Genomic DNA, 11,988 nt, shown 5'->3' on the forward strand with positions numbered 1-11,988 from the left:
TTTTTTTCAGCATGGAATAAACCTATTACTTGTTCCTTTGCAGCCTACGCATGCTGATGCAGCTACCCACTACTCATTGTTGAAATGCTAGTTATGTAAAAGAGAACCTTTATATTTTGTTACAGTAATTTCTGCACTACTCAGATGCATGTCAAAAAGTGATATAGTAATAAGAAACCAAGACGTTTCCCATTGCAACCCTGTGTGCTGCTGTGTCAATCTGATGCTCTACATATACATAGTATGTATATGAATGAGTAATTGCCTGGAGTTTCGAGTCACTTGTTTCGTCTGTGTGGGCTGAGTGGTGTGAGAAGCTGAATCACAGGCTTGTTCTGGGTGTTTTTTCTAGACCCCACCTGCTTCACTTATCCCAGTCAGCTTGCTTCTCCTGCACCTGCCATTCATCTCATCCCTGCAGAGCCTTCACAATATTAAGTTGCACCTGTTAGTCAAAATATAAAGTAGCACATGACTCACAGCAGTGCCATTGTTGTGCCTTGGGGGTCTGCGCGTTCTGTAACTAGGTGGTCTTGGCCACACTGTGTTTGCAGATCAAGAAATTCTTCCATTTTTTTCCATTGAGGAAAGTGGTTGCACGATGCTGGGACTCCAAAATGAGGGAATGCTGCGTCACTCTTCAAACGTCTGCTGTCGGCATGCGCGCTTACACAACAGTTGCAAAAGACTGGGAATGTTAATCCCCGGGTGGACAGCTGTTGTCACCCTGGACAGTGGCATGTGGACAGAACTTGACGACCTGCATGCGTGCTGCCCACTTCGGCCATGTGCTTGAGCTTTTACAGCTCATGTTCAGAAAGGGAGTGACCCCTCTGGCCATGCTGATGGGGGCTTTGGAGCCTCTCCAACAGGCCCACCAGAGGAATGCTGCTTGCTCGATTAGGCGTGTTACTTCCTGCTGGGTTAACAACAGCACACACTACCTGTGAAACGTGCCCTGTCCTGTCCAAAGCAGCCTTTAAGAGCACTGCCAAGCCATAGGGCTGGCAAGCCGAGTTCATTGTAGCAAGGCAAGCCCCCAGCTGCCGAGAGTCTACCCACTGGGCTCTTAACACAGCCGGGGTGGGAGGTGGGCGGTCTTTACTGGTTTAGCTTACACTGCATTAAGCAATGAGGCAGTGCTATGTGGCCCATATTTTTCATTAAAGTGCTCACACTGTAGAGACATCCCCCCACCCCCCCCACTGAAGAATGAAGGCACTTGTGCTCATGTGCAATGTGCTCTTAAAGCTTCACCACCCTGATAATATTTCTGGTACATTACTGAAGCTGGCTGGTATATAAAAAGACTGTTTCAGTGTTTCAGAAAAGCATCTAGGAGCACTAACATACTTTTCATATTGAGGCATGCACAGTATTGGTGTGGTGTTGTCTGTGAATGTCTTGGATTTCTGCTGCGCATTGGTTTTGGTTCTTGCAGACTCCTCTGTCTGGGGAGCAGTCCCATTCCTCATTAAAGTATTTATGAGCTGGTGTCTGACCTACTTACATGAGTGATGTAGAGGCGCCATCTAGGATATTTCTTAGGTATATCGGTTCTTTATATTTTGTTTTTCTAATGTCTTTGCATGGCTGTTAAACCTCTGAAATTTCACATTTCCTTAGTTTTTCTATCGGTGTGATAAGCAGGAAGTGTGGAAGACTGGTCATGGTTCTGAATTTATAACTGAGGTTGAGGGTTCGAATCTCGGATGACACACTGCTGTTGTATCCTTGAGCAAGTTGTACCCTTTGTTCAGGTTGCTGTAGTGTAAATGGGTACAACTCTAAGTTGCTTGGCGTAAAGGGATCAGCCGAAAAAATAATAGTATTTTTACTTTAAAACTTTGTTTAAACAATGATTTTAGGTGAAGTACTGTACACGTCAGTCATTAGTTTTGACCAGCCTAACTGATTTCTGAAAAGTGTTTGTAATTCTATTTTAAACCATTAATCCTTTGTTCCAACTTACCTCGGCTTTGACTTCTCAGGTTGTTCATTAACAAGACTCGTCGTCTTGCTGCCCTCAGTGAGTGTTTTTGTTGTCACTTTTTCAAAATGTCTGTTTTGCTAGGTGTGATTCCTTTCCTAGTCTAGAGCCGGAGAGAAAGCCTATGCCTTTGAACTATGTGTCATCCCTGGCATCTGAGCTTTTTGAAATCCATTCACAATGGAGTTTAAGATGTACAGTGATCTCTTGCATTCACATAAAAACTCTACTTTAGAGCCTCATGTTCAAAGATTCATCGTTGAATGTATTGATTAAATTGATGTCCCCTAAGAGGACATCATATAAGATCAGTGTACACTGTCATTGCAAAATAATGTCATGATATATTAATATATATATATATGCGATGTATATTTTCTGAGCGGTTCTGGTAAGGAACTGGGTCAGCAGCTGCAAAGGATCGAGTAGAGGTTAATTATGTGCTGGAAAGTAAAAAAAAAAAGACTGAGAAAAGACACTGAAGAGTCTTCCCATTCCTGAAGAAATTCCACAGGCAAAAGATTTTTTTTCTTTTTAATTTTCAGACATTAACCTCTGATTTGATTCTTTCATTTAACCATTATGTCTGTTTTTTAGTTTGATTTTCAGATTTACAATACATTGATATAATGTTCCCTTATCTTTTTGAGTTAAATGCTGTGTATACAATTGTGAGTATGTGAATATGTCAAACCTGTTAACTTGTAAGAAAGTTATTATAGTCCTGACACTTCATCACACATAAAATACTTCCAGATGATTCAACTGAGATGAAAAACACTATTAGTTGTTTTTTTTTAACTGAATGATTTTTTAATTTGTGCATTTTTGTTAGACTGTAATCTCTGCTCTGTGTACTTGTAAAAAAATTTGAAAAGTTGTCTCTGCAAACATTTAACAACTACTGTTCAAGGAGACAGGCAGTCTGTGTTTATGCCAGACTGAACAGTAACATGAAAGAAATTACTATTTTGTATCTCATTTCAGCCGAGGTGGACTTAAACTTGTTTCATCTTGTGATTGTTTCCCAATCCAGACCGCCTATATTTTTATTGTAATGCCCAATTCTTACTTGTTGGGGAACTTGAATTTGCGTCCCTGCAACATGCTGTCTCCCATTTATCTTTGCACAGAGCTGTGGTTTGGCAGCTGAACTAAAGAGTGGTTTATCCCAAAGGAAACCCACCTGGGTTTCTAATGCGTGTCTTTGATCCCTCCAATAGGTGCTGGCTACTGGCCTGAGTGCTCTGTACTCTTCCCTGCCCCGCAAGATCGAAGTGCGCGGAGATGACTGGCACGCGCTGAGGAGGGAAGACTGGATCGGAGTCTCGTCTCTCGTTCTGTTCATGAACTCGCTGGAGTTCTGCAATGCTGTCATACAGGTGAAGGGGGAGGGAGGGGATCCAGTGGGCACATCTGCTGTAGGCTTTGGCAGACGTCTTGTCATCGGGGTAATGTCCTAGCAGCAGTTTTGCTTGCTCTTTCATCTTCTTTTATTGGAAAGGCACATTTACCAAAAGCTAGAACAAAAATCAGTGTCTCAAGACACAAAAGAAAATCAGATACTACCCCTAGTGGCTGATAAGTGTGGTGAGTATAAGGCCTTATTTATGATGTTAAGCACCTGTACTTTCAGGTGTATTTGCTCATGAAATAAAGCTAGGTTTTTCAATCATTGCTATGATTTCTTGCCACACAGTAGAGCTGAGTGTTGGAAGTTGGTGGTGGCTGGTGACAGGGAGTCATCCAACGTTTATTTGATTATTTTTATGGTCAATGCTTGCCTTCTCTTTGCAGGTGTCTCATCCTCTGGTGAAGAGCCAGCTGGTGGATTATGTCCACAACGGATTCCTAGTCCCTGTAATGGGGCCTGCGCTTCATAAGGTATCCATTCATTTATACGCTACACATACCGGTTTATAAATGAGTATGCTTCCAAATCATAGCACATATGGTAGTGACATGAATTTGTCACATACATGAGTTCATGTTCACTCACAGTGACACATGATCTTGCCACTGTTCCAAAGGCTAATGGAAGTGTAAAAGGCTGTAAAAGCTTAGAAGAGACTTTACAGACATCTCTGCTTCCACACATTGCTTCCAACCTTTAAGACTCACAGAAAAAATAATTTAGAATGTTTCCTGCTGTGCTTTGTTTAAGTAGCATGCTTTGAAACACAAAAATACTTTTTCCAGTTTGAACGTATTACCAGGTGTTCACCTGCTTATGAAACCGGGCTCAGCCCTTCACAGACTCCTTGGGAATCGCTCTGTAGTGTCTCTGCTCAGTTGAGCCCAGTGTCTTCAAGCACAGCCTCAACTGGTCTCTTTCTGAGGCAAGGCACCATGAACCCCAGGGGCACAGTGTTAGCAGAGGTAAGGGTGCGGTAGGGACCAGCTCTGATCCTCCTCTCTCGCCACAGTCCTCAGTGGAGGAGATGATCGCCAGCACTGCCTACCTAGACCTCTTCCTGCGCAGCATCACGGAGACGGCCCTCATCAAGACCTTCCTGCGCTTCATCCTGCTGCATCGGCACGACAACGACACCATCCTGGACACGCTGCTCACCAGGATCAGCTCCAACTCACGGGTGAGTGGAGAGCTCCAGCCGAATCCACATAAGTCGTTGAAAGAAGAATTTTTGATTTGTGGAGGGCGAATGAGGATAGTGAAAGAGAATCTAGTAGTATAAAGACATTGCCTTGCCAAGGTTAAACAGGAAATACTGAAACTTTACTTTTGTTATAGCACTGAAGAAAGAGGTAGCTGTTTGCTTTAGCCTGTATGATATATTAATAGCTGTACAGAATGTAGCAAAAAGCCTTGACTCCAGAGTTCAATTTATAACCTCAATCACTAAAGGCAAGGTCTCGCTCAGCAGGGTCTTCAGCTGTGACCTCTTTCATGGCTACGAGGGTGAAGCATTTTGATTCTTTGTTATTGTTTTGGAATTATGGGATTTCCCACACATTAAAAAGTGACAGATAAATTAAAACCATACAGTTACATCTTACATCTGTGCGAACATCATCAGTGGAAGCCCTGTTTTTTTTAATTCACTGCCTGATTAAAAAAAAAAATGTCAGGCCGATTGTTTTCTGATCGTTGTTGTGTTACTTGTTACTCGCCTCAGTGCGAAAGGTGATGTGCCACATTCTGTGCAGAAGCTGAGCGTGCTTTCGGCCGGACCCCTATGATTATGTACATTTTGTGACTGATAGTCTCTCTGTCTGTTCTTGGAAGCTGTGCATGGTCTCACTGAGTCTCTTCCGGACGCTGCTGTCCTTCAACTGCGAAGACCTGATGCTGCAGCTCGTTCTCAGGTATTGGCACAGCAAAGGAAGTAACTATGACAGTTCAGGTTGACCTTTTTTTCGATTTATGTGGCAGATGTGTTTCTGGCAGTTGCCGTGTAACTGAAAGGTGCGTAAATTGTACGGTCTTAAGACCTGTAACACAGGCAGAAAAAACCTCCAGGTGAATTCTGCCCGCTGGTGTCTCCATCACTCTGCTGCTGCTTTCTTCAGGCTCCTCTCTAGGTCTACTCAGCTTTCGCCTCTCCACTTCTCAACTGCTGCCAGACTTTCTGCACCCACCCTCTCTCTCTCTCCCAGTCCTCACCCCTCAATGGAGGAGTAATTCCCACAGAAAGCGGAGAGACTGTCTTTCACTGTCGGTACCTGTGATCTCAGCCTCATCCCTCAGCTGCTCTTACACTGTTTTGCACTAATGCTTTTAATTCTCAAACTGGAAATGCAGTTGGCTGTTTACACTGTAAACATACCAAATAAGCTTACTGCTGTGTATCCCGACTATCTGTACGCAGTTTTAATTATTATTTTTTTGTTTACATGGCACTTGCATTGCCATTTGATTTTTAGTTAACCTTATTATTATTTTAGCAAATATATTGATTTTACCTTATTGCATACATATTCTCTGAGTTGTCTTGGATAAGTCTGTTATTTATTAGCAAGTAAATAACACAAAGGTATTCCTAAAGTGTTGAGCATTGATTCTTTTTTTTGGGCATTAACATCAAATAGTTTTGAATCTAACAGCCGTGAGATTCAAAAATACATATGCATGTAAAAAGAAAACGCCTTCCCTTTAATAAATACATGGGAACAGGACAGAACAGGACTCAGTACATGATGGCCTTCTATCAGCAGATGATTCTGAGTTAGGGGTTAAAAGGGAGAATTGCTTGCTGGTTTTCGACAGGTACCTGCTGCCCTGCACACACGTCATGCTGAGCCAGCGGCGTGCCATTAGAGAGCCAGATCTCTATGGCAAATCGGCAGATAAGTTCCTGTCTCTCATCCCAGAGTGCTGCCGATTCGATACATTGCCCCCTAGTGACCGGGAGGAAGATTCCACATTCTGGGCCAAAGGTGAGGTATATTCAGGGGTATGAGGATTTTCAAAGATAGAAGCGTATTCCCCCTTAAATGTTTAGGTTTCCAGTTTCTAGACCTTCTGCAATAAAGACTGTTCTTCAGCAACAAATAGAAAAAGCTTTTAAAAACTGTTTTAGAACATTGGTCCTAAAAAAGAAACACTGTAGTTAACATAAGAGGAGGAACAAAACAATTTATGTTCTTAGGAGTGGTCTAGCACATCCTCAGTGTCGACTTATTTATTTAAATTGTCTGTATATACTGTACATGAACCATGTAAATAGTGACAATTTTTGCAGTTGTTAAATTACTATAATATATCCTGAACTTCACAGAAATAAGCAAGTTGGTTCCTTATTTAAGAGGTTGTATTTTGAGCCAGTTATATATAGCTGGCTGTCATGTATGTATGCTTTTGTAATGCTCATGTTTCACAAACTCATCGTTCAGAGTCCACACAGAGGCTCTGTGTAGGAGTTCAGTATCTCCATGGTTACATAGATTACCCTTGACTGTTCGTAATCACAACTTGAAAAATAAGCAGCGAACACACACTTCGTATAGTATAACCACAGCAGAGTGGAAATGGGGGCAAAGTGCTACTGGAAATTCAAATCCTAAATGTGTGTTTGTTTGTTGCACTGTGAATGAATAAGCCGGAGTAGGTATTGTGCACCAAGTAAACATGTTGCTTTTCCTGCATGCAACAGAGTACGGTTTTCATTTTGCTGTTCATCTTCATGCTTCTCTTTTTTTCCCCTCTTTTGGACTGCAGGCCCGGGTAGTCCCAGCGTGGAGTCTCCTGTCTCCAAACCCAGCACCCCGTCCCGCCTGGCGATGTTCAGGCGCCAGCAGAGCGGAGGCAGTTCGGAGCCTCCTCAGTCGCCCCGCAGTGGGGGAGCTAGCGGGGCGCTCTCGCCAGACAGCCCCATGCACCAGGCCTCGGAGGCGCCCGACTCGGAGATGGGGTACCTGGAGTACCTCCGGGACGCGCGCAGGAACATCGAGCTGTGCGCCTGGGCCTGCCGGGATTGGTCGGCCCCTTACGACGGGGAGGACCCCTCTCCCGTTTGTGCGCCGCCTCCCCTTCCTCCACCCAGTGGCTTAAACATCTTCACAGAGCACTTTTCTAGCCAGCAGGGGCCGCCCAGCCGGCCTCGGTCGGACTGGGAGAGCTCCGAGCGCGACAGCGGGGAGTGGGACATCACTTTTGGGAAGAACTGCATTAGCGTGACGCCCCGCACCAAGAAGCGCAGCCTGCAACGCGAAGGCCCCGAGGCCACCCCTCCCTCCCTCCACCCGGGGCCTGCCCAGAGGGTGCAGAGGCTCCCAGCCGGGCCAGAGGGCCAGCAGCCCCTCCTCAACGGGACGGGGCAGTCGGGGTTAGAGTCGCGGGACAGGCAAGACGGGGGCATGGAGGTGAAGAAAGTTCGGATTGACCCCGGAGAGAACTGCACAGGCCAAAGCCAGGGTGACGTCTGCCCGCCTGAACCACACCGGCTGTATCAGGGTCAGGGGCCACAGGGCCATGAAGAGAGGACACAGGCTCTTTCTCAGGGGTCTCAGCCTCATGGTCAGGCCACATTGGGGATGCAGGCTGGCGAAGGCCAAGAGTCTCTTCCTGGTGAGCAGACGGTGGCTGGGCAGAGCCTGGAGTCGGTAGAGAGCCTTATCGAGGAGCTACTGGACCGGGTACCGGGAGATGCCAATGGATCAGGTATCAGCATTGAGGCTTTCAACCAGGAGCTGACGGAGCTGGAGGAGACGGTGAGAAAGAGGAGGGCCTCCAGAGCCGTGGAGGAGCCCGGCAGTGCCAAAGACTGCGCCCTTAACTCTTCCGCTCACAAGAACGACGAGGAGAGAGCTCCTTCCCCTGATGGTGACCTCGCAGACCCCAAGCCAGAGAGCACAGGGCCTGCTCTGTGCACCCCAACACGTGCCCCGGGGCAGCCTGTCAGCCAGCCCTACACAGGTGGGTGACTGAGTGTGATATGCACAGCTGGGTGCCACTCTGGGGTGCACTTGCATATAATGAAAATAAGCAGCTGCACCACCAGCTTCTAATGGTAGGTTATTACATTGTGTAGTGGTTGAGTAAGAGAACACTGAAGATCCTACCTCAAACAGTGAATCAAGAAGAGGCTGTTAGTGCCTTTTCAGCAAATGAAGCAGTGACTGTCTTTTGGTGTTGTATTTTATAAAATTTGAAAGCAACTGTGTGCTTCTATGTCAGTGGACAGAGTTATTCTATTTCTTAATATCAGACAGAAGTACTGTATATAGTGTAATGTGTTTTTTATTGATTAATAGTACACCAGCACTTCATTAGAGGTATGTAAATTTGAAGAGAGACCTTGCAAATCATAAACAGGAGGTCATTTTGATTTCAGCAACAACGTAGAGTATCCACTCTACATTCTGTGAGTTGAGATTCAAACCCCTGCTGAGTCATACCAAATTTAAACCTCTTTTTAAGAATTGTATAAATTAGATTCAATTATATTAGCCTAAAGAGGAAAAATGCATAAAAGCACTGAAATACTCTTTAAAAGTAAAACTTCATGTAAAAATTGAGAAGGCCAAAAGAATAGGAAAAATTCACCTAGAAAATATAATTGACTGTCAAGAGAAAAACTTCAGTAATCCTTGTGTTAAAGATTACAGGCCTTTCTTCTAATGGGAATCTCAAACGCCAGAGGGAACCACTGTATCCAGATCTGTCTGGAATGAAGACCCTTGCTTCAGCGCAGGTCTTCAGCAAGCGAACGCTCTTCCTACAACTGAAGCTGCCGACCGTCGTGAACCCCCCTGCCAGTGCCCCTACCTCACCCCCACCTGTTTCTCCCCCAGGTCCCTTTGTTGCCGTGCTGTTTGCCAAGCTGGAGAACATGCTGCAGAACTCCCTGTACGTGAACGTCCTCCTCACTGGAATTCTAGCACAGTTAGCCTGCTACCCCCAACCCCTGCTCCGCTCCTTCCTGCTAAATACCAACATGGTCTTTCAACCCAGCGTCAAGTCGCTTATCCAGGTATGGACCTGCCTGAAACCCACTGCACGCCCTCCGCCCCACTCTCCCGCTACACAGACCTGCTGCCCGGACCCCCATTCGCACAGCTTTTCATTTCAGCACATCCCCTCATCCCCTCCCGACTGCGTGTCTGTGCCGTGTTCCAGCAGAAGGCTGAGATGACACATGCACTGCTGTCATCTTGCAGGCACAAACGGTACTTGAACAGTCTGATCTGGCAAATTCATTTCTTTCAGTGGATCTTGCTAAGGTCTTGATATTTTACGCTGTTTTCCTTTTGTACAGCAGTTCTTTAACCCTTTGTTGCTGTAGGGCTGGTTTATCTGTGCTCTGTACAGCATGCCGATTGTAATCATTTGACTAAAATAAAAACAATGATTTTAAATATCCGGAAGGTGTATCTGTTCATATTGAATCAGTTTTTTTTTTCTTCAATGAAATCACCAGATCATTTCTCTTCTTTTCACAGTCATGTTTAGCTCTAAGCAATCTTTATTTTGTGTGTACTGTGGGTCAATATTTTGAAAGCACACGCACAAATGCAATTAAAATCTTTGGATTCTCCCCTATAATTAAACTGATTTGTGTCTTGGTTGTATTTTAAAACAATACAACAAATTATTAACTTCAAAATGACCACATTTTGCTTTGCAAGCAGTTTTACAGATTCTCTCAAGTAGCTTTTCAAGCTGGGCAGTGGTCTGTGGGCTAGAACTGGCTGGGCTGAAGGGAGTGCTCACAGCCACTGTGAAGGAGACAGATCAAATGTTTGTGGTGGCCAGGCTTTATTTTGAAGGACCTTCTAGTTTTTGACATGAAGTGTTTAGAGTTATGATCGTGCTGGCTTGGGAGATATCTGCAGTACCCCTCTTTTCTTACTATTCTTTCAGTTTTAAAGAGGGGTCAAAGAGCAGCAGGTTTTCTGCACACACGCTCTGTGTGTGGGCCCAGAAAGTTTAAACTGGCTCACTGGTATCCTTCTGCTCTTCACTGCTCATTTTGAAACCGTTAGGCCAGTTCAAGCCTGTTAGCTTTATTAGCTGCAACCAGGCCAGTACACCCACCCGTTCCTCAAGTTCAAAGGTTTCTAAACTACCTGGGGCTTTTAGTACATTTGCTTAGCAGTGCTTTGTACTCCTCTTCTGCCTTTTTTTTTTCATTTAACCTTTTCTGCCTGACCGATGGCTATCAGCTCTCCCATGATTTTCGATTCCGAGGGAGGCCTTCATCAAACAGTGGACTGGCGATGGTGAACGACGACAACAACGATGAATATTTTCATGCATTTTATTGTTTTAATTTCTTAATGGGAATTTGCAGTGAACGGTTCTGAATTACTCTTTCAGTATTTCAGTACTTTCAGTCTTTTTATATGTTATACCTTTCAGTTTGATTTTCCTATCATACTATTCCTGTTGTGTGAAATTCCATCATCATCTTGTCAGCCTATTTACGTGATGAGCTCTCTCTGTTGCATGCACAGGTCCTGGGCTCAGTGAAATACAGGATTGAAGCTTTTGCGGCAACTCAGGACAACTTCCCAGCCATGCTTCACAAAGCCAGGAGGTACCTGGTGGCGCGTGGGAAACTAGACTGGGCCGACTCTCCCGTGGCTGTGCCAAACCTGCGCCGGTCTGATACACTAGGTGAGAGGGAAATGCAAAAGAAAATGGAAAAGTTTGCTGACCTTGGCTTTGTCCTTCTACAAGCTGTACCAAAACATCTGATTCCAGCAAGTGATTGTCATGAGCACTTTCTTCCTTATAGGACAACTGAACATTAGAGCAGAAACCTTTAAATTAATAGTACCTGTTGTGTAACATTTTCCCCAATAGCCACTGTTAAAAGACAAACCGACCCAAAAAGGTTTTGTTGGCACTAGTTCTGTAATTTGGACTGAGGTCTGCTGATCTGTACCGGTCACCTGCTATAAAACCACTGCTAATTAGTTAAAGGATCGTGCTCTCAGTGGTGACATCATTTCTTAAATCCCCTTTTTTTGCTACCAAGGCTTAAGTTATAGAAAAGGTACAGGGAAGTGAAAGTCCTCAATCAGGCTGTGAGAAACCTGCTGAGAAACTCCCTATTCATGTTTGCTGTTTTGTTCAGTTTTTCTGATGTTTTGACCACTTGAACAGGGCAGCTGTCGCTGGGGCGGAGTTCTTGGTTGTCTGGGGAGTTGGGAGGATCATGTTAAGCTCTAATGGTTGCGCAGAAGGGCTTCAGGTACATGTGGGAGAAGCTCAGCACACTTCACGCTAGTCAGTCTCTTTATATACTGTAGGTAAAGACAAGGAGAAACCCTGCTCGAGAGAGTCCCTCGGCGGTTGGTAAAGCGTCGTCTCTCGGTCGCGAGAGGGTTAAACTGGTTTAGACCGGATGGATTAGGACTGGTTAGGAACTGGATAGAGAATGGACGTGCCTTGCCTCCACCCTGAGTGCACTCTCCCAAGAGCGCGTCCATTAAGAAATTGAAGACCAAGAAGGGAGGTGCACTGTTACCTCCCTGAGAGCCAAACTCCAATGGTATGGATCTCTAGTTTGGAAATGGAGGTATGGTTCTCC

The 11,988-nt window shown here is 44.9% G+C and overlaps 1 protein-coding gene across 4 annotated transcripts in view; it reads left to right on the forward strand.

The window, feature by feature from the left end:
* fhip1b (FHF complex subunit HOOK interacting protein 1B) overlaps positions 1 to 11,988 on the forward strand; it is a 47,227-nt gene that overhangs the window by 24,764 nt on the left and 10,475 nt on the right. For all 4 annotated transcript variants that reach the window (XM_088913958.1, XM_088913959.1, XM_088913960.1 and 1 more), the window contains 8 exons: positions 3,214 to 3,372; positions 3,788 to 3,874; positions 4,417 to 4,584; positions 5,238 to 5,317; positions 6,219 to 6,388; positions 7,170 to 8,366; positions 9,245 to 9,423; positions 10,907 to 11,069. In XM_088913958.1, coding sequence (XP_088770084.1) covers positions 3,214 to 3,372; positions 3,788 to 3,874; positions 4,417 to 4,584; positions 5,238 to 5,317; positions 6,219 to 6,388; positions 7,170 to 8,366; positions 9,245 to 9,423; positions 10,907 to 11,069 — 2,203 coding nt within the window. The remainder of the gene's footprint in view (positions 1 to 3,213; positions 3,373 to 3,787; positions 3,875 to 4,416; positions 4,585 to 5,237; positions 5,318 to 6,218; positions 6,389 to 7,169; positions 8,367 to 9,244; positions 9,424 to 10,906; positions 11,070 to 11,988) is intronic.

Source organism: Atractosteus spatula, chromosome 4 (assembly GCF_055471065.1).
Source record: "Atractosteus spatula isolate fAtrSpa1 chromosome 4, fAtrSpa1.hap1, whole genome shotgun sequence".
NCBI classification, from domain to species: domain Eukaryota; kingdom Metazoa; phylum Chordata; class Actinopteri; order Semionotiformes; family Lepisosteidae; genus Atractosteus; species Atractosteus spatula.